The sequence below is a fragment of the Halichoerus grypus genome, chromosome 5, assembly GCF_964656455.1.
Source record: "Halichoerus grypus chromosome 5, mHalGry1.hap1.1, whole genome shotgun sequence".
NCBI lineage: Eukaryota > Metazoa > Chordata > Mammalia > Carnivora > Phocidae > Halichoerus > Halichoerus grypus.
The window spans coordinates 41,402,188-41,425,505 of NC_135716.1; the positions used below are offsets into that span (position 1 = coordinate 41,402,188).

Here is a 23,318-nt window from a genome sequence, read left to right on the forward strand (position 1 = left end):
AAGCACCACAGATGGGGTTGCTTGAACAACAGAAATGTATTGTCTCATAGTTCTGGAGGCTGGACATCCAAAGTCAAGGTGTCCATGGGGTTGGTTCCTTCAGAAGGCCATAAGGGTCTGTTTGGGGCCCCTCCATTCTGCTTGTAGATGGCCATCTTGTCCCATGTGTCCACATTGTCTTCCCTCCCCGTGTGTCTCAGTATTCAAATTTCCCCTCCTCAGTGGGGAGTCAGCTTGTCCCTCTCCCTCTGCCCCACTGCTCATGCTCTCTTGCGCTCTCAAATAAATAAATAAATAAATAAATAAATAAATAAAATTAAAAAATGGGGCCCCTGGGTAGCTCGGTTGGTTAAACATCCCGCTCTTAATTTTTGCTTAGGTCATGATCTCAGGGTCGTGAAATTGAGCACCGTGTTGGGCTCTGCCATGAACGTGGAGTCTGCTTGAGATTCTCTCCCTCTCTCTCTGCCCCTCCCCTACTCCCGTTATCTTTGTCTCTCTCTTTCAAAAAAAGAAAAAGAAAAAAGAAAAACTTTTTTGAATTTTTGGGAAGATGTGTAATGGATGAAGTGATACTAGATGTCTTATTATGTTTATGAATAAGAGCATAAGTATGGAATGAGCCAGGCAGTGTGATCTTGGGCAAGTCTCTCGACTTCTCTGACCCTCACCTTTTGAATTTTGCTAAGAGGTAGATTTTAATAGTACCTGCTTCATAAGGTTCTTATGAGAAATCAATAAGGTAATGCATATAGAAGTCTTAACAGGTGTGTGGCAAATTGTTTTCAGTAAGTGTTAGCTGCCTTTGCATTGTTGTTCCAGCTGGACACAGATGCAGGGTGCGGGGGGAGGTGTGTTTTGTGGGCTGTGGTGAATCAGCCCGAAGCAACAAGGCCAGCAGCCCGGATTCTGTATTTGTCAGTGGTTCACGGTTAAAAGCAAGTGGTGGTGGCTTTTCAAAAATCCTACCCCCCGCCCCTCAAAAAACCTTTGACCTGTGTTGCTAAGGATGTGCTTGGCCTCTCAGATAGTTGCCATAGAAACGGTCTGAATTTAGTCCTTGTGCCTGAGGGAAACCCCAACAAATAGCACAAATTCCAAGCACATGGTTGTATTCAACCTTTTCAGGTAGTTCAGGTAGAATGTCACTGAATTATCTAGAAATGTGCTCCAATCCTTTTCTAAGTAGTGTTCATGAGGAAATCTATCAAGTGTGTGTGGCTTGGTGGTTTTAGGCAGTTTCAGTTATAAACTATGCTTTCCCTCCAGCAATAGTATGATCCAGGATGTGATAGTCATTAGTGGAATTATGTCCATGCAAAAAGGAAATAGAAGCAAGACTTGTTTGAGAGGCTAAAGTCCCCTTCTGGCATAATCCCTGCAGTAGTGCGGTTTGCCTGGACGCACGGGTATAAAGGCTTTGCCTCACCGCTTCACTTGGTCGTGAGGACGTTGCTGGGAAGGCTGCTTCTTGAGCAGTCTCGTTATCGGGGCCACCGAAAGCCAGGGACTATGAAAGGAGACGTCCTGTAGGACAATGTTCAAAGTTCAGACGATGCACATGGGGGTGGCTGGATGAATTTTTATTTAACAAACACTGTTCAAAATATGAACTCATTGAACCTCCTAAATCTCACAGGTAAGTACTCTGATCATCCTTGCTTTGTGGTTGAGTAGACACAGGTCGGTGGGGGAGCCAGCTGGTTGAACTCCGGGGTCCGTGCTCCCAACAGCCGCACCGTGGGGTTGTAGATCGGTCTGCAAATGAGTCATGGAACCCTAGGCATGGCGGTGGAAAAAGCAATTACTTCTACTTCCCACTGGAAACCTCTCTGTGAGGGATAAGACTAAGTGTAAATGACAAAATAAAGGATAAGTGCATTGCTACTTTCACTTTTCAGATTCCTTAAAACATCCCAGATGGTGGCCTGTCTGAGCATCTGACTAAAATAAGTCATTTATCTTATTTTTATTTGTTTTTCTATCATTCAGTGTATATGTCTTTGGGAGATTAAAAGCACTAAAAAATCAGTTTAAGAAGAGATGATATGTATCAGCCAGTTTTTAACCTATTTACTGAGCAGAAATCTGTTAGTGTATTTAAAAGAGAAGAGACCCTTTTCATCGACAATAAAAATTTATTACTTTGCATCAAAACAAATCTTTAAATCTCAAATTAGTTTCCTTGAACATATTATGTTTATTCCGAAAGCTCTTATAGATTGGACAAATTCATAGGATATCACTGTTAGATAATTAAAATGTTTTAGAATTTAACAAACATCTGTTGAGGGATTAATATATGCAAAGCATCGCCTGACAAACTGTGAGAGGTTCAAAAAACTTTTAAAAATAAGGCCTCTGCCTTGAAGGATTTTGTTTTCTAGTACAGGCAATAACACAGATATATAAATAAATGATTTTAAAAAATGCAGTCAGGAGGGGCTTTGAGAGGAAGACACTTCTGGCTGGAAATTAGGAAAGATTTCATGAAGGAAGTACGATTTGGGCTCTAACTCCATGAAGGCAGACTCTCTACCCCTTATTTGGTTATCCCGCTTCTTAGCACAGGATCTGTCATATGAGAGAAGCTTTTTATAGTAATTCAGTGCTTTTAAAATCAATGAACAATTTGGACCTAGAAGGTAAGGTATGACCCGTAGTACATGTAGAGGTGAGGAAGGACAACCTCCATCCAACTTCCTGATGCAAATATTGACTGTCCATTTATCCCAGCTGGCCTCGTGCTGGGCGGGGTGGGCAGCAAGTGCCAAAGAGTGGAGGCAGGAAGGCTCAGGGTACAGAGTCCGTCCGGGTAGACAGCGTTACTGAGTGTGGGAAGGGAGTGGGAGATAAGGCTGGAAGAGTAAGTTGGGGACCAGTACTTGAAAACTCTTGAATGCTGAAGAGCTTGAGGAGAATGATCCCCAAATGCGCCATTATCGTCTGTATTTCTCCTCTTACAAGCTGATCATGTGCATTTCGCTAGATAAAAAAACAAACAAACAAAAAAAAACCGAGTTAGACTTAATAATTTATTCATTTACCTATTTGATATTGCAGTATGCTAGAGCCCGCCATTGTTATTTATTTCCATGGGTCTCCACACCACATAAGCAGTTGAAAGCCATAGAAAAATGTCTTGTGTTTAGGATAATGAGCCAATTCTAAAATGATGTTTATACACAACGACCAAATTAATTCTGTTGCAAAAGCTAACTTTTAAACATTCACCGAGTTTATGACTCTGACTGTCCTGAAGGGTTTTAATCCTAGCTCTTCCTTCAAATAGCTATAGAACCTTGGGAAAGGTTGCTTCCCGGCTTTAGCATGTAGAAACAACATACACATTTTTCATATCTCGGTTTCTCTGTGCCTACATCCGTATCTCAGCAGCTCCCACGCTACCTACGGTACCGTAGAAAGAGTTAAAAGAGGTCTGGGTCTTTGGGCTCTGACAGATCTGGCTGGAAGCATGGCAATGTCCCTTCCTACCTATGTACTAGGCGAATTGCTTAACTTCGAATCTCCGTGTCCTCCTATATAAAATTAGTATAACGTTTCCTAACTCATCCTGTCCGTGAGAAACTCACATGTTTATTATTGAGCAATTGTGGTGTATTTTCTTTTCTTTTTTTTTTTTTTAAAGATTTTATTTATTTATCTGAGAGAGAATGGGAGACAGAGAGCATGAGAGGGGAAGGGTCAGAGGGAGAAGCAGACCCCCCGCTGAGCAGGGAGCCCGACGTGGGACTCTATCCCGGGACTCCAGAATCATGACCCAAGCTGAAGGCAGTTGCTTAACCAACTGAGCCACCCAGGCGCCCCAATTGTGGTGTATTTTCTGTTTGAGGAAACTGAGGCGCAGGGAAATTAAGTGGTAATACCCGCACAGCTAGTGAAAGGTAGAGCTGGGTTTCTGGTCCAGGCTTTCTGACTCAGAATCCGTTGTCTACACCACTGTTATGCTGTTGGTAAAAGCCCCTCCCCAAATCTACCTCATAGATGATACTTAATAAATGCTTATTTCTATCTTTATCTCCCAGGGCATTTGTAGCATTTGTGAGGCTAAAATGGGATAGTGCTTTTACCTTTTTAAAGTTCTAATATAAGCTATCCAAATGTAAGGAATTAAAAAATTTCAGGGACTACATTTTTAGAGTGGTTAGAATTTCAGTAACCATTTTTTTCATGCTGAGTATATTAGTGGGATAAATGCAATGTAGAAAAAGGAAAAAAAAGAAAAAGAAAGAAAGAAAAAGATGAAACGGTAAACCAGGATCACCCTTAGTCCCTAGAGATAATGAAGCGATTGGAATTTTAGTGAAATGAGTGCATTTTTCATTTTGTTGATCTTTTGGTTGGCAGTCCAGTATTATGACAGGCAACAGCCTTGCCTTACAGGCCATGTGGAAAATTTATATCAGATCTTAAAATCAGTTAGTCATGATGTGTCTCAGGGTGAAAGTTATAATTTCTAAAAAATGTGAAGCCACAAGAAAGAAAGGAAAAATAATACCAAACAGAAGAGAATAAGGACAGAGTTCGTATTCTTATTTGGTTGCTTTTGGAGTAATAAAAAGTATACCTTTTCCTTAGGCATATTGCCTAGTTAACAACAATGTTTAGAAGACCAGAGTTTGGCTGGTGAGGTCTTTGAATGAAGGACTGTGAACATTCTTGAGTTCTTTCTGTTTGAGGAATCTCATGTATTTGCCGCTTTGAATCAGAACCATTAAAATGTTAATATCTAGTTATCCTGGCATTTGCCCAAACATATCTTTCCCATGCATATAATAAAAGTGAAAACTATACTTCTTTTCTATCATTTAAGACCTATAAGTGGAGAAGATTATAATAAAGCGAAGCAGTTAAAGAAATAGAATTACCATGAGCTTCTTTTGAGATGTTGACTTGTGTGTTCCTCTGGATGAGGTATCATGAAGCTTCTGGAAGACTGGGTTGTTCCCTAAAGAGAAGAAGCTGGCCTTTAGTGATCCCATTCTACTAGGCTTATAACTGGATATTGTCCAATGATCCTTTCTGGCTGGAAAGACAGGATTTTAACAGACTGGTAACTAATCACTTTTATTCTCTGGTTTATTCACAGGAGTTTCAATATAGAAAACAGCAATGATGCAAGCCCAACTGCATTGCTTGTGTCTCCTTATACTGTATTTGGTAAGAGGATGTTCTTTATTTTATTTTATTTTTTTTTTAAGATTTTATTTGTTTATTTGACAGAGAGAGACACAGCGAGAGAGGGAACACAAGCAGGGGGGGTGGGAGAGGGAGAAGCAGGCTTCCTGAGGAGCAGGGAGCCCGATGTGGGGCTCGATCCCAGGACCCCGGGATCACGACCTGAGCCAAAGGCAGACGCCCAACGACTGAGCCACCCAGGTGCCCCGAGGATGTTCTTTATTTATTTACTAGAATATTTTCTGACATTTTCTACCTCATACCAGGGAAACAATGATTACCATGACTTAAAAAAGGTCTATCAAAATTAAATTGTATACAAAGGACCCGTAGTTTGCCCAGTGAAATGGCTACAAGTCATATGTCTATCCTGCAACCGGGGAAGTACTTTTTCTCAGCTCTTAAAAGCCAGTACCACTTAATGGACAAGGTTTAAAACAAATCTGTCCATTCATATTTAGACCTTCATGTATAGCTCAGGAAATCTGGAAAGAAAAGTATACTGAAGCCTATATTGGTCTTTGTATACAGTATATATGTATATATAGTCTAGGTATATGTGTATATATTAGTTTATGTCCCTTAATCTTGGCTTTTTTTTTTTTTTTTTACTTTGACCGTGAAAAATTACCACCGAAATATTAAGAAAAGCATTTTCTCTATTTTCAACCCTGCTCTGCTCTGTGCTTTTCTTCCCATATATGGTTTGGAGTTTTCTGGTCAGAGTTGTCTTTAGCCATTTGTTAAGCCAACCCTCTCAATTGACAGGCTTCTACAAGTTGGAGCTGGATGGAACCTGGAGAGACCCAGCCCTCGATCTTGGGTAGATAGTGGGGTGCCAATGTTGTTTTATTCATGAGGCTCATAAAAGATCACATACTGACCCAACAATCTGTTGTATTATGAAGCAAGATTATGGGGAAGCATTTGCTTTCTCCTTAGAAGGACGTTACTAGATCTTCACACCTCAGATCTTGGTTCCTTTCTTCTGGGACCCCAAAATAACATCAAATTCTGAGTTCCTGAGAGCCCTCTAGAACCCTCACAATTCAGAATATTTACAGAATGAAATAGAGCCAGACTTGTAAACCTAACCAGAGCCTTCTTCTTGGGGGAGGAGGGGAAGCTACAGTTCAGATTTTATGAGCAAGGTGCCTCTGCACAGACCCGGGGCTCAAAACTTGTCACTAGGACTGCGTAAGGACTAGGTCAGACATCTCCTCTTGACTTCTCTCCTCTTCTCACCCTTCAAATGCCCTTTGCTATCTATATTATCACAGGCTGGTAGTGAAGTCAGACCTGGGTACAAAACTGGCACTGCCACTTCCTAGTGATAGGAGCTTGGGTGAGTTACTTAAGCTCTGAACCTCAGTTTTTTGCCCTGTGGAATGGATCTCATAAGAGTACTTGCCTTTTTGGTAGTTGTGGCAATTAAATGAGATAATGCATTTATAGAGCCCTGGGATCGGTGACAGGCACAGTCTAAGCACTGGATAAATATTGGCTATTCTTATTATTGGCTGTTATTACTACTGCATATATTGGGCCCAGCCTGGAGCCCAATGTGGGACTTGAACTCACGACCCTGAGATTAAGACCTGAGCTGAAGTCAAGAGTCAGACACTTAACTGACTGAGTCACCCAGGCACCCCTTACTATAGCATTTTAAATATTCAGTGTCTACGCTCATATGGACTTTGACTTCCATGAGGAGGACTATCTTTTAGTCATGTCTGTGGCCTCAGCACATAGCACCATGCTAGGAGTAGGGTGGAAATTAAATATATAATTATGGACTTATATTAGGAGACAACAAGATTTAAGAGAAAATTCTGTCATGATAATTTGATATTAGTGGGCTTATCTTGTCTGAGAATGGGAAATGCATAGTTTTTTTTCTGGATAAAAGGTGGGATATAATTTTTCCTTCTCTCTAATCGCAGCCCAGTGGGACTTCTACTTAGAGTAAGAAATAATGCCCAAACCCCTGCTGGCAGCAAGAGCCTTGTCCAGGAGATAGCCACGTGCACAGCTGTGTCTGGTTGCGGGGGCGGGTTGCTACCTGTGTGGTGGGATTGCAGGGGCATTAGGATGGAGCCACTTCTCTCTCCTGCCTCCACCCACCCCTGCTTCCAGACCCTCTCCTGTGAAGACTGGAAGTTTAGTTGAAGCTTTCCTTCAGCATAAGGCTTTATTCAGCAGAGATAGCGATGTGAAGTGATTGCCAGTCATTTATCCCATACTGCCAGTGGTTTTCCTGTTCTTTTCTGAGCACTGGTTCCCAGAGAGGGTGAGAAACATTGCATGAATATATTGCAAGGGCCCTGAAGAGAAAGCAAGTGAATGATCTGGGTTTGGGAAAGTGTGCTGAATAGGGAGGCAGAGAAATCAAGGAGAAGCCACCTACTCTAGAGTTTTGCCTGGGATTATACTTTTTCTAGAAGGAATAAGAGTTTGGCATAAATACTATCTATCCCTGCAGAGAAGTCTTGCTGGAAAGGAATAAGAGTTTGGCATAAATACTATCTATCCCTGCAGAGAAGTCTTGCTGGAAAGTATGATGAGGACGGCTACCAGGCAGGCACATCTGGCAGCTGCATGTGTCCTTTGCTGGCCTGGAAGGCAGGGTAGCAGTGTGGCTCGGAATTGGGGCTTGGTGGTCCAACAGAGCTGGCTTCATCCCACATTCTCTGTCTCAGCTGTGGGACTTCTCTGGAGACACTTTCCTGATCTTGTTGAGGATCAGAAGAAATGATAGGTGTGTGTGGGTGTGGGGGTCTAGTCCCACAGCTGTTGCACAGGAAACATTAAAAAATGACAGTTCCCTTCCCTTCCTTTTACCTCTTTGTGCATGATGGTGGGCATTATCCCTCCAACTCCTGCATGGACCCTCTTTTCGTTTCACCAGTTCCCCCACACTGTCTTTCCCAGTTCTGGCGGTATGGCTTGATGACTCATGACATGCACAAGCACTTTGAAATCTTTATAGCCTCGATAACCATGTTAATGACACAAAGGGAGATTTGCTGTCCTGTTATGAGAACCCAACTTTGAACCTTGCCACTGAGATAGACTGACTAATGGGGGTTTCTTCTGGATGCCATCACTGGTGTGAACTGCTGAAAGACTGGCCCCTGCTGACGTGAGCACAAAGTTGACGAAGGCGGTTTGCTGTTAAGTAGCGGCCTCACAGAAAAGCACCACCCTTGTCCTGTACCGACCATGGCAGTGCCCGGACGTCTACCTCCAGTTCTTGTGTCCCGTCCTCCAGAGAAGATGTGGAAAAGGAGTATGAGGGAGAAGGAGCTCCCAGAGGAAGATAGTCCTTAAAAGGAATTGATGAGCTAGAAGTCTATAAAATTATTGTGTCAGTTAAGAGTGCTTTCAGTATAGGCAACAGGAAGTTCAACTTTGGAGCAGCTTAGTAAGGAGAGGTTTCTTTTCCTCAGATAACAAGAAGCCCGAAGTGGGCATCCCAAGGCAGGTTTTGCATTTCTGTGATGTGACCAGAGACTTGAGCTTCTTTCTCTTTGCTCCCCCATTATTTGAGTTGGTTTGTCCCTTCATGGTTTCATGACAACCACCACAGCCATAGACATGAGGTCTATTGTCTGAGTAAGAACAACAGAGAAGGGGGTGGCAAATCCAGCCACATCTGTCTTTTTTCATTGGGAAAATAAAAGCTTGACCAGGACTCCCCCAGCAGATTTCACCTTTTGTTTCATGAGCCAAAACTGGGTCACTTGGCTGCCCTGATGGCTGCAGGGGAGTCTGGGAAAGAGACATCTTGGCTTCCCAAGGGAGAGAGGTGGGCGATGGCTGGGGGCAGCTAGTCCATGGGCCTGCTACAACTCTGAGGGTGAGGAGACCAGATTCCAAAGCCCTCTGTGTTTTCATTTGCCAGATAACTGGTATCAAGTTAATCGAGATTCAGTGAACCAAGGGGCATAGTGGAAGCTTTTCCCCCATACTCTTATCCCGATTATTATTCTCAGTATGTCCATCCCAAGAGTGTACTTGCTCTCCCTAAAGAAGTGGAAAAAACCAAGTTCTCTTCCCCCTAGTTCTTCTTACTTTCTTGGTTTTACCTCTTTAGCTCCCGAACCATCTACTTCTCATATTATACTTCTGATCCTAACCTATCCCACCCCTGGTTTCTACACAAGTTGGAGACCTGAAGAATCACACAAGAAGGAGGGGACACCAGCTTTGGGTATGGGTGCTAAGTCCCTCGTTCTAGACGGTGCCCTTTGTGGGTGGGCTGATGGCTGGCTGTCGCTGCGTGTGCCGCACGTTGTGCTCAGCTTCCTTTAGAGGCACAGTCATGGTGGAAGATGGAGGGATGGCAGGGGCTGCAGTAGGCTCCTCATCCTCCTGGGCTGGGGACAGTGGGAGTCACACCCTCCTGCACATCCTTGATGCTCCTGTCTTCCTGCCAGATTGTCCTGGCCATTTTTGCTCCCTCTGGTGGGTAGTGGGGCACAGTGGCTGAGAGCACCCATCGCAGTCGTAGGTTCGAATCCTGCTTCCCGTCCCAACCTGGGCAAATTGCTTCACCTCTCAGCATCTTAGTCTCATTGCCTGTAAAACGGAGCTAACTGTAAGAATTTGTCCCCAAGTTGTTGTCAGGATTAACTGCTCAGGACTGAGCTCAGCACATACTGATTTCTCTTTTCCCTGTCGCAGCCACCACGTACTGCTATCCCAGCCTGGATTTGGGGGTCTGCAGAGGCTGCTTGCCTCTCAAGTTCAGGGGCTTTGGGCTTTAGAAACATTGTAGGGCTACTGCTTAAAGTAAACATTTTGTTCTTTTTTTTTTTTCCTACATGAGTATAGATTGCTAATCAAATGTTAAAACAGGAAGTGTTTCTTGAAGTCACAGTTCAAATTCAGACTCAGATTTGACTAAAATGTACCATATAATGGTGTGCAGAGTAAGCACTGGACTCAACACATCTACATATTTCTCTCCCTTATAAATTCAGTTGTCCTTGAAGTGACTAAACTGTGGGGTGCTGGCAATCTGCCAGAAATGTTCTTATAAACTAACTGGAGTAGAGGAGAGGTGTTTTAAGAAGCTGGTATAAAACTGTGTGGTATTTAGAAGGCAGAGTGGCACTGTGGGAAGATAGAAACTGGTTCAGTCAGACCCCCCTGTGTGTGCCCTGTCAGCCACTTGTGGAATTTACTCTGCGCAAGTAGCTTCACCTCTGTGAGCCTCACTTGTAACATGGCAGTGTTAATATTCTCCCCATACGGTGATTGCTGGAATGGTCAAATGAGAAAGACAGTGTAAGGCTCATGGCAAGCCATCTTGACATAGTAGAAGCTCAAGAATATCAAAAATCTCTTTCCACCTGTTTTGACTACATTTTGCATTGTTTTGAGCTAGTTTAGAATCTTGTGTTTCATATATCAGTCCTGGAAGCCTTAATAAAATCAGCGAGAGGCACGTATATATTCATAATGATGGGTATGCCAATTTTTCTCTTTGTCTTTCCTTTTTTAACAGACAATTGGATATAGCCAAGAGGGGAAGTTTAGTGGACCCCTGGAACCCAAGACATTTTCTATTTTTGAAGGCCAAGAAGTGAGTCAAGTCATATTCCAGGTAATGGCTCTTCTTGATCACTGTTATCTTGATTTTACAGGCTCTTGCAGTGGACTTTACTCCTTAATCTACTGTATAGAAGGAAATAAAATAGAGGCATGGCAGATCTCATTATCAAGAATGATTTCAGAAGCTAAGTTAAACAGAGAGATGGGTGCCTCGGTCTTGTGAGGGCTTGTGCATGACATTCTCATTCAGACTTCTTCAACTGTGTCTGGGGGGAGTGCTCCCTTCCCTGGGGTGGGGAGCTTGGTACCTATAGGTTCTGCTTCTCCCCCAGGGTGGGAAGAGAACAAGCCTCTGGAGTGGAATGGCCACCTGACTGTCCGTCCAATGAGTATGCTGCTTGAAGCATTGGAAGATGCAGGTTCTTTGGAGTAGCACTGGAATGGTGTGCTTTTCCTTAGTACCTCCTCTGAACCCATCCCTGGGCCCTTGCCTATGGGTTGGCCATGCTGGGAGGTGGTCATCTTCTGTAGTTAGATAACTGAGAAAGCATCAGACTGAGGGGTGGCCTCTAGATGGGAATAAGAGACTCCAGCTATAAAGGACACTGAAAAAATCCTGGAAATATAATGGGGAGGGAGAAAAACATACTCCTGCATTTACCAGAAATCTTCTGGGGGAGCCCACTTGGCCTTGGAGTGGTTGAGGATGGTTTGATGAGCCTTTGGGGTGTGCCCATGACCCCCACCCCATGTACTGTGGGAGCAATGGAGGGTTGCTGAACACCTGCCCTGTGCTGCCAGAGGGAAAAGCATGTACCAAGGATGGGCAGTATCGAATAGGTTTTCTGTGAGCACAGGTCCACATTCCAGTGAATGGAATCAGGACCACATAGAGGCAATCCCAAAGTTGCACACCTCACAGACCTAGAAACTGGCTGGATAGGATGATTTCAGTCTCTGAGGGTCCCATTCCTTGAGTTGCTTTACTTCTTTTTCTGTTCTTTTTCCATTAACCACCCTACAAAGCCTATCTCTTTTTGGCCAGTTGTCATGGCTGAACATTTCTTATTTATGGGTGAGTGTGTTGGAGTAGAGGAGTGGGAGATGAAGGGGATTTCCTTCCTAAGATCTCAGAATCTCTGTAGACCTAGGAGACTTTTGGTACCAACCACTTGTTTTACAGATAAGGACACTGAGGCTTAAATAAGTTAATAGCAGAGCTGAGATTAGAAAACAGGTCTCGTGACTCCTAGTCAAGCATACCATGCCTTCTCCATCTTTGTATGTGGAGAGGATGCAGCAAACTTAGTAGTAAGATGCACTTTGAACTCTTCATTACAGTGGTGGGAGGAGTTGTACAGATCCCTTCCTTTAGCACCACTTGACGTATTCTTGCCTGGAGTTTGGGAGACACAAAGCGAGCTCATTGCCCCATGAGACTAGTCCTTGGGTTGGTAAGAGATCTTAAAAAACAGAACAAAGAAAAAAAAAAAAAGAATTAAACAGCCACAGACTTCTTTCATTGAGGATTTACAACTAGCTCAGTACCCTAGGGGTTTCCAGATCATAAGATAGTATGATACAAATCTGAGCTAGGTCAGTTTTTCCCTTTCTAATGAGATTTAGCTTACACACCATAAAGTCTACTCTTTTAAAATGTACAAATCATGGATTTTTAATATATCACAAAGATGTGCAACTATCACCACTATCGAGTTCCAGAACATTTTCACGAGCCTCAAAGAAACCCTGTATCTATTAACAGTCCCCATTCTCTCTTCCCAGCCCCTGGTAAACACAAATCTACTTTCAGTATCTGTAGATTTGCCTATCTGGGCATTTAATGTAAATAGAGTCATACATGTGGGCTTTTGTGTGTGGTTTCTTTTACTTAGCATGTTTTCAAAGTTCATCTGTATTGTAGCAGGTATTAATACTTTATTCCCTTTTTGTAGCTGAATAATATTCCATTGTATGGGTATATACCACATTTTCAATAGCCATTTATCAACTGATGGACATTTATGGCTATGATGAATAATGCTATTATGGACAATCATGTACAACTTTTTGTGAGGACATATGTTTTCAACTCTTTTGGATATATACCTAGGAGTGGAATTGCTGGGTCATAGTTAATTCAGTGCTTAACTTGTTGAAGAACCGTAAAACTGTTCTTCAAAGCAACTAAACTATTTTACAATCTTACCAGCATTGTATACGGGTTCCAATTTCTCTACATCCTTGCCAATGCTTGTTATTATCTGTGTTTTTTATTACAGCTATCCTCATGGGGGTGAAATGGTATTATTTTTTTCTTTGTGGTTTGGGTTTGCATTTCCCTAATGACTAATGATGTTGAGTATCTTCTCATGTGCTTATTGGCTATTTGTATATCTTCTTTGGAGAAATCTTTTGCCTATTTTTTAATTAGGTTGTTAGAGCTCTTTATATATTCTGCATACAAGCTCCTTATCAGATATATGATTTGCAAATATTTTCTCACATTCTATGGATTTTCGTCTCATTTTCTTGATAGTGCCATTTGAAGCACAAAGGCTTTTAATTTTGATGGGATGTTTTTCCATTTATTTAGATCTTCTTTAATTTTTTTCAACAATGTTTTATAGTTTTCGCTTTACAAATATTATATTTCTTCGGTTAAATTTATCCTGAAGTATGTTATTCTTTTCAATCGGGTTATAAATGAAATTGTTTTCTTAATATCATTTTTAGATTGTTCTTTGCTTGCATGTAGAAATACAATTGATTTTTTATATTGATATTTTATTCTGCAACCTTATTGGACTTGTTTATTAGCAGTAATAAATTTTTTAGATTCCTTAGGATTTTCCATATATAAAATCATGTCATCTGTGAATAGGATAGTTTTACTTCTTTCTTTCTAATCTGGATGCTTTTTATTTCTTTTTCTTGCCTAGGACCTTGAATACAGTGGCAAGATTGGGAAATCTTTTCTTGTTTCTAATCTTTTGGGGGAAAGCTTTTATTCTTTCACCATTAATTATAAGGTTAGCTGTGGGTTTTTCTTAGATGCCCTTTATCAGGTGGAGGAAATTACCTTCTTTTTTTTTTTTTATTATGTTCAGTTAGCCAGCATATGTAGTACATCATAAATTTTTGTTGTAGTGTTCAATGATTCATTAGTCGCATATAACACCTAGTGCTCATCCCACACGTGCCCTCCTTAATACCCATCACCTGGTTACCCCATTCCCCCACCCGCCTCCCTTCTGTAACCCTCAGTTTGTTTCCCAGAATCCAGAGACTCTCATGGTTTGTCTCCCTCTTTGATTTCTTCCCATTCAGTTTTCCCTCCCTTCCCCTGTGGTCCTCTGCACTATTCTTTATGTTCCACATATGAGTGAAACCATATGATAATTATCTTTCTCTGATTGACTTATTTCATTTCGCATAATCCCCTCCAGTTCCATGCATGTCGATGCAGATGGTGGGTATTCATCCTTTCTGATGGCTGAGTAATATTTCATTATATATATGTATCGCATCTTTATCCATTCATCTGTTGAAGGGCCTCTCGGTTCCTTCCACAGTTTGGCTATTGTGGACATTGCTGCTATGAACATTGGGGTGCATGTGCCCCTTCTTTTCACTACATCTGTATTTTTGCACTACTAGTTATTTAACCCAAAGATACAGAGGAAATTACCTTTTATTCCTAGTTTGTTGAGTATTCTTTTTTAATCAAGAAAGAATGTTGGATTTTGTCAAATGATTTCCTGCCTCTATTGAGATATTCATTTGGTTTTGTCCTTTATTCTATCAACATAGGGTATTAAATTAATTGATTTTCGTATATTGAACCAGCCTCATATTCTGGTATAAATTCTACGTGGTCATGGCATATAATTGTTTTTATATGTGGCTAGATTCAGTTTGCTAGTATTTTGTTGAAGGTTTTTGCATCTATATTCATAAGAAATAGTGGTCTGCAGTTTTATTGGGTTGTCTCTTCTGATTTGCATGTCAGGATGATACTATCCTCCTGGAATGAATTGGGAAGTATTCCCTACTCTACTTTTTGGTAGCATCTGTGAAGATTTGGTGTTATTTTTTCTTTATGTGTTAAGTAGAATTTACCAGTAAAGCCAACTGGTACTGAGCTTTCCTTTGTGTAAGTTTTTAATTACTAATTCAATCTCTTTACTTGTTATAGTTTTATTCAGATTTCCTATTTGTTTTTTAGTTAGTTTTGACAGTTTCCGCCTGTGTAAGAATTCATTCATTTCACTGAGGTTGTCTAATTCATGGGGGAAATAATTACTTATCATATTCTCATTAACCCTTTTTATCTCTGTAAGGTTGGTAGCAATGTTCCCTTTTACATTCCTGATTTCAGTTATTTCAATCTTGTTTTTTTCTTATTTTTAATTATTGTTAAAGATTTATTAATTTATTTTATACATAGAGAGCGAGCGCAAGCAGGGGGATAGGCAGAGGGAGAGGGAGAGTGAAACAGACCCCTCGCTGAGTGCAGAGCATGATGCAGGGTTCAATCTCGGGACTGAGATCATGACCTGAGCTGAAATCAAGAGCTGGATGCTTAACCAACTGAGCCACCCAGGCACCCCTATATTGGAGATTTTCAATGCCCCCTAGGGTCATCTTACTTCCCAGATGAACTTTTTAAGTATTTTGGTCAGCTTCTTGTTTGTATCAACTGTTATCACTGCCTCAGGTAGCTGCAATGTTAAACAATTGCTGCTGATTATTTTTGACAAATTCCCCAAGAGAAAAACCATTTGCAGTGAGTGAACTCTGAGGTCAGATAAAGACAAGCCCTTTGAGTAGGTGTTTCCAGGGAACTCCAGATAGGTCAGATAATAGCAGTTGTCTGGGAATGGGGATTTTGGGAAACTCCAAACCCTTTCTGCCCCCTCCTTAGTACTGAGGCTGTGAGGCTGTTGGATTTCAAGGTTAATGCATATCTTGAGAAAAGACAATGGAATTAGGGCAAGTCAAAGTAATAACAAAACTTGGTTCTTATTGATAGTAATTTTCTTAATTAAACACTTCTTGGATCTTGCAAGCATTTGGTTAATTTCCAAGGTTCTGAAAAAGTTGATATTTATTTATAATTTTTTTCCCAGTTTCTCATTGCTTTTATGGAGGAAGAGTTTTTTTTCAGATCCTTATTCCATCTTTCCCATTGATATCCTTAAAACACAAAATAGTAACACTTTTCTTTATTATATAAACAACATCATATCAACAAGCAAACACAAAAAAGTATTCACTCACAGTTCTACCCACTTAGCACATTAACTAGTTTTTTCCCATATCTTGCCCACTGACATGAATGCTTTTGGTACTGTTACAATCATAGTTTAGATTTACTCTTATAGTCTCCTTTTGTTACTTTCCATAATATCATTTTTTTTTATGCTGCTTCATAATTTGTAGAATGAACATTTTAATGGTTAATGTTTTATCAACTTTATGTGCTGTAATAATATTATCATCTTTAGTTTTTGTTCATTAGGAGTTTTCAACTTTCCAGCATTGTAAATAAGGCTACTTATACTACAAGCATGTAGTTTATTGTTGGAGAAATATTTCCTTAGGATAAATTCTGTTAAGTGATGTTTGCTATCAAAGACTACATTCTATGCCTCAGGTGATTTCCAAAGGGAAATTTGTGCTAATTTACACTTCCATCAATAATATATGTGTTTCTTTATGTCCTGTACAACATTGGCTGTTATTGATTTTTAATGTTAATAAAAATTATAAATGTGTATTAAAATTATTAATGAGGTTGAACAAACTTTTATGTCTGCTTTATTTTATGTGAATTTTCTATTCTTGTGGTCTTAAAAGTGCTATAACTCTTCCATGAATAATTATTGATATTTTCTTCACTTCTGAAAATGTAATTAAGAGATTGTCATATAGAATTTTATCAAGTTAAAGCCACTTCGAAATTGTTTTCCTTAATATTAAAATGTCTCTTGACCTTTGTCACAATGTTTAGAAGTACCAGATGACATCTTTTTTTATCGTAGCAATAAAGTTATTTCTTTTAATGTTTCTTAGAAGCTAGTAATGTTAAAGCTCTCAGATATTCTCAGAAAAAAATCTCATCTAACTCCAGCTACAATTTAAAGCATCAATTGGCTTTTGTCAATGTATTAAATTATATCATACATTGTTTCTTGAAGGAAATGTATTTTAAAGGTTAAATAGTTAATGTTCAAGCAAACTTTTAGAATGTATCACTTTATTTTTTTTTAAGATTTTATTTATTTACTTGAGAGACACAGAGAGAGAGAGAGAGAAAGAGAGAGAGAGAGAGGATGGGGGGCAGTGGGGCAGAGGGAGAGGGACAAGCAGACTCCCCGCTGAGCAGGGAGCCTGATGTGGGGCTCAATCCCGGGACCCTGAGATCATGACCCGAGCAGAAGGCAGACGCTTAACTGACTGAGCCACCCAGGCGCCCCTAGAATGTATCCCTTAATTTTATTTATTTATTTATTTTTAAAAGATTTTATTTATTTATTTGACAGAGAGAGACACAGTGAGAGAGGGAACACAAGCAGGGGGAGTGAGAGAGGGAGAAGCAGGCCTCCCGCTGCGCAGGGAGCCCGATGCGGGGCTCGATCCCAGTACCCTGGGATCATGACCTGAGCCGAAGGCAGACGCTTAACGAATGAACCACCCAGGCCCCCTAGAATGTATCACTTTAAAAGCTCAGATCTTATTTAGTGATTATACAAATGAAAATGTTACCTGAAATTGGCGACTTTCTACAAATTCTACAACATTGTGTTTCCTTACAACCTAATCTGATTTTTGCCTTTTCCCAGTTTAAGGCCAGTCCTCCTGCTGTGACTTTCAATCTAACTGGAGAGACAGATGGCATATTTCAGATACAACCAGATGGACTTCTATATTATAACGGAGCCTTGGATAGAGAAACAAGAGCTGTTCACAAACTCCAGGTGACTTGAGAAGAGTCAAAGGAACCTAACTCCAACCTCTCTGAGCATCCTTTAGCTTTGTCCTAGAAGTATCACTGGCACCTTCATCTCTTCCGTAGAATCCTGTTACAGCTCTCTTGATGTTAATGGCATGCTTTGCAAATCTCATTTGTCCATTTTTTACCAACTACGAAGGGATACCCCTTTGGGTATGGCAAAGATACCCTCTTCCTCAGGCCTTTTAACCAGAGTAACTCAATTTGAATTGCCAAAGCCCTCAGATGGCATTACTTGTTCAAGTCTGGCCATGCTCAAACACCTGGATCAAAACAAGCCAGTGCTTCTCTGAAATTTCAGTGGTATCTGCCTGTGGCTATTGTGTGGGTTTTGGACCCACAGAGAAGGCAGCATCAGTGCGGGGATGGAACTCCTGTGGGCCTTGAAAGAAGCAGAAGTAACCAATGTTCAGAGGCTCTGACTAAAGAGACCCTTCTCCCTCTTTGTCCTCCTTAGTTTTTTATGGTTGGCATCTGAATGCATAGGAATGGTAGGGAGCTAATTGTAGAAAAAATGGCAAGCAAAACTTCCCATCTGGTAACTTCTATTGGCTTTGCAGGTTGACTACTAAAATGCTCTGTCAGAGCACATGGCACCTCCATAGCCTTAAGGGTCAAAATGTTCTTATTTCATTGACTTATATTTAGAAAAGAAGCATGTCCAGTGTCCAGCATACCTTACTGCTTGGAGAACACAGACGTGATTAGCAGAGTTTAACTGATTGGGTCCCTATTTTAGTAGCTCACAGTATGGGGCTTTTATGGGTGTCTTTCTCCCCTACAGTCACCAGGTTATTGGGTCTTTGAGCTCTAATTTCCTTCAACTGACTTTTGGGTGTGTGATATGAAGATCAGACTCATCAAGGTGGTTTCCTTTTCCTTTCTTCATCAGGTCTCAGCCCTGGATGCTCAAGGAGCTATAGTGGAGGGCCCAGTTCCCATCACCATAGAAGTGAAGGACATCAATGACAATCGACCCACATTTCTCCAGAAAAAGTATGAAGGCTCAGTAAGACAGAATTCTCGTCCAGGTAAAAGGCAGGAGTCCGGAGATATTTATGGGAAGGTGAAGAATATCAGGCAGAAGGGGCAGATTTGTGTGGCTAACAGCTGCAGCATCACTCCTTAAGCACTTCCTGTCATACTTTAATTTCACAGCAGTCCTCTAGGAGTTATTTTATTATCCTCATTGCTCTAAGACATGGCTTCTCAGCTTTGGCACTATTGACATCTTGGGACCGATAATTCTCTTTTTGTCAGGGGCTCTTCCGTGCATTGTAGGGTGTTTAGCAGGATCCCTGACATCTATCTACTCACCAGATGCCAGTAGCAACCCCTCCTCCCAAGCTGTGACAACAAAGATGCCTTCAGACATTGTCAAATGTCACGTGGGGGGTGAAATCACCCCAGTTGAGAACTATGATTCTAGAATGAGCTTTAGAACACATTAGAGCTCTAGGACACTCAAGAATACTCTGGAGAGGTGAGCTCATTCTCCTAAATTCTCTCAGAAATCTTCATGCTCATGGTCACTGTTGGCTCCCAGTTCCTTTTCTTCTCTTACTTGCAACTCCTACTTACAGCTCATCCCTTCACTTTGCTTCTACCCTTCATTTCCATAAAAGCCCCTCATCAAGGCATAGGTGTGTGGCTCTATTGAAGATCTGGGGATATGAGGGAGCATTATGTCATAATATGAATACGAAGAAAATAAATGTGAATATTAGACTTCTGAGTTCTCAGAAAAACTCTTGGCCATTTCTGCCAACTCACTGTCAAATTTCCCTCTTTGTTACTTAATCTTCTTTATCTCTCTCTTCAATGCCCACTTCCAATAACTCGGGGAGAATATTCCTTCCACTTTATTACATGGAACATCTCTATCCCTGAGCTTACAACCAAAGACTCACTTATGAATTCTGCTAAATAAGAATCTTCCAAGTCTTACTCTTTCTCTCTTTACTAATAGGCTCTTCTAGATCAGTGGTTCCCAAACTTTTTGGTCTCCTGTGTTTTTTTAAAAATTATTAGTAACTCCAAAGAACTTTTTTTTTAAATATATGGGTTCTATCCAGTGATGTGTTGGTAAATGTTTAATAGCTGTCTCTCTGAGGGGAAAAGCCCTGATGTGTAGCATTTTCCAATTTCTGTGGTATAAATACTGCCACCATGGCTTATTTTAAGCTACCAATGGTGTTAATAATTGGCTCACAAAGTTTCTGGAAATTCAACCATTGGCTCTCATGAGCTGGCTCCAGTGCTTCACTGATTATATCTACCAATATTTACTTTATTAGAATTTTAAAAATTTAATTCATGGTAAGTAATAATCAACATATTTTAGTGAAAAATAACTATTTTCAAAGACAAAAGGAATTATTAAGAGTGGCTTTGTTTTAATCTTTGCACATCTCTTAGTGACTGGAGTAATTCACTGAAAACAATTGGATTCTTGTCTTTTTCTGCATCCATTCTATTGCCATATGCTGTTTTGGTTGAAGCATATGAAGCAAAACTGGCCTCACACAGATATGCAGTTGGAAAAGGGAGGAGTATTGTAATAGCATTTTCAGATAACTGTGGATATTCTTTGATACTATACCAGAACTCAACAAGTGGTGGTTTCTTAAAGGCTGATGGCAATGTGAAATCTAAAACTATATCAATGTCTTTTTTTTGATACTCCTTTATGCTAAAATCCATTGAATTATCTTGTGCTTCAGTGGATCTTTTACACATGCATGAGTTTTTTACTCCATCAAACCTAAAAATAATCTCAAAGACCCCTACAAATCCTTGGACCATACTTTGAGAAACCCCATCTTAGTGGAAGGAAGTAGAATAAAGATTTATTTCCCCATTAGTATAAATTCCCCCATTCCCCTAAGAATTTTATCTTAGAAGATAAAAGTGGCTATGGTTGGTTTGGATTTCAATTAACATCTTTTTTTTCCCCTCTGGGATATTTTGTTAAACAGGAAAGCCCTTCATGTATGTCAATGCTACAGACCTGGATGATCCCACCACTCCCAATGGTCAGCTTATTTATGAAATTATCATTCAGCTTCCCAAGATCAACAACATCATGTACTTTCAGATCAACAACAAAACAGGGGCAATTTCACTTACCCTAGAAGGTAAGTCAAGTGATGCCCTCGTGAGACTCTCTGAGTCAGAAAAAGGGACCTAGATCTGTGTTACCTTTGGAGATGTTTCTTTTTCTCTCCTACTTCCCATAGGATCTCAGGCACTGGATCCCAGTAAGAATCCTAACTACAATCTGGTGGTCTCAGTAAAGGACATGGGAGGCCAGAATGAGAATTCTTTCAGTGACAGCACATCTGTGGATATTATGGTGAAGGAGAATATTTGGAAAACACCAAAACCTGTGGAGATCGTAGAAAACTCAACTGATCCTCACCCCATCAAAATCACTCAGGTAGTGCCCAAGGAGTGTCTTGAGACTAGTAGATAAATGGCCTCACTTTGTGGAGGCCCACTCTCATGATCTTCACTGATGTATTTATTTGGTACATTTGTTCATAGCATAATTATAAAACAAACTAAGTAGATGAAGTCTCTGGCCCCAAGTCTCTGGAGTTTATTAGTTTATTATTATGGGTAAACGCTGGACTTTACCAGCTTGGATTCAGATACACACACACACACACACACACACACACACACAAGCTTTAAAAGAGAACTTTGCTCACCCTCAGCTTCCAAGTAGATACCACTAATGTCTGTTTACTGTCAGTAGTATGGGATTTGGCTGCACTGGAGTGGGTTGTATATGGTGCACAAATCATGTGTATATACATGATTTGAATAGGAACTGTAAATATTTTTGAAAGGCTTCTTCTTATTCTTGTGAGAAAGTCTTTATCCAGTAGACTCATCCCATCATAGCCTGAGGGACAGACATAGGACTGGCTAAGAGTAGGAGTCAAGTAGGCAACCTGTACCCTTGGAGACCACCCTCCTGCAACTCCATCTCCTATATGTGCCTCTCCTCTTCATTCACATGTCCCCCTCTTCCCCTCCCCATGGCTGGAGCTCTTACCCTGGGTCCCCTTCTACCTTAGATCCTGGAAATCTGCTCTTGTCTCCACCCAGATCTTGTCTTTTCTGGAATATCAGGAGCTCCTTGACATGAAAGCTGTGGATTAATGAAAGAGCACTGGATTTAGAAGCAGATAACCAAAACCTTGTGCCCGCCCCATTATTTTAATGATCGATCATGAATAAGCTGTTTAACTCTTCTGAGCCCCAACTTCTCATCAATAAAATGGGGATAACAACACCTCTCTGGTTGTTGTGGAGATTAACTCACAGGTAGTATCTGTGAAAGGGGATAAAATGTATTAATGTTATGAGTCTCAGTTTGTAGTTCCCCTGAGGTTTTTCTGCACGGGTGTTGTTAAGGGGCACTGGAATGGCCCATCCCATCATATCTATTGTCTATCTTAAGAGGATATTTAATTGTTGAAATGTTGAATTAATGAACCTCACCTTCAGGGTGAAAAAAGGAATGAAAGCAAGAGGTAGTTTGCTTTACCAGCTAAGAAAATGTGTCAGGACTCACAGCCATGAGAATTTCAGACTTAGGTCTTTACTAAAGTCTTATTTATTATTTAGGTTATCTCCATAAGGACTTACAAATGCCAAAAAGAACAAACATACTTATTTGCTCTCAAGGTTGTTGAAGTAGAGAAATTCTAGAGTGCTACACATGATACCCAGGCCTGGGGGAAAGTGCTTTGGGTGTCTTGAAACCCAAGAAGAAGAATCAAGGGGGACAGCTCAAGAGAAAAGAAGTCAGACTGAATTTTTAGGACACAGGGGTGCTCCCTGAGAACCAAGAACACCGTCTTTGGCTTGGACAAGAGGGTGGTGCTTAAATAACTAACAAGGGATGAGGGAGGCTCCTTGATACCCTTCCCAAGCTGGTCTAAGAGAATAGTTCAGTCTGGAAATTTCAGATAGCCATAGGAGCTTGGGCAAGTCACTTAAACATTGTGCCCTAGTTTCTTCATTCATAAAATGGGTATAACAATTGTCTCCACCGCTCTACCTCATCGGGCTCTTTGAGAATTTAATGAGATAATACTTAAAAGTGTTTAGAATTGCATCTGGCATATGGCAAACCCCCAGTAGGTGTTATTATTAGTATTAGAGTATCAGAGAGGCTGGGCTCTGTCTCTAGCAAGTGGACTGATCTTACTACTGAGTTTATTTATTTTTTGCCAAGTTGTTTACAAACAATACTAGGAGTTGGCAATTATTCTTATCTCTTTAAGACTAAATATTCAGGGGAGGAATGTGTTTTACTTTTGAACTATCTGTCTTACTTAAATCGTGGCATGGAGATGAGGTTAGAGTGTCTCCTATTGCTCTTATCATCTTCACTGGGGAGTTATAGAAACTTGTCATACCTCTTGGCTTTGTTCTCAGATAGTACCAGCTGTAAAGTACATTTTGTTCCTTAAATTGATGTTTCATGGATAGGAAGACTCCATGGTCAGACTTCCAAAAGAACAAC

At 40.7% G+C, this 23,318-nt stretch overlaps 1 protein-coding gene across 1 annotated transcript in view; it reads left to right on the plus strand.

Moving 5' to 3' along the window:
• Positions 1 to 23,318, plus strand: part of CDH17 (cadherin 17) — a 71,439-nt gene that overhangs the window by 13,031 nt on the left and 35,090 nt on the right. Inside the window, exons 2-7 of the mRNA XM_036065518.2 lie at positions 5,111 to 5,181; positions 10,712 to 10,810; positions 17,607 to 17,741; positions 18,669 to 18,807; positions 20,755 to 20,913; positions 21,016 to 21,215. Of these exons, the coding sequence (XP_035921411.1) occupies positions 5,134 to 5,181; positions 10,712 to 10,810; positions 17,607 to 17,741; positions 18,669 to 18,807; positions 20,755 to 20,913; positions 21,016 to 21,215 (780 nt within the window). The 5' untranslated portion in view covers positions 5,111 to 5,133. The remainder of the gene's footprint in view (positions 1 to 5,110; positions 5,182 to 10,711; positions 10,811 to 17,606; positions 17,742 to 18,668; positions 18,808 to 20,754; positions 20,914 to 21,015; positions 21,216 to 23,318) is intronic.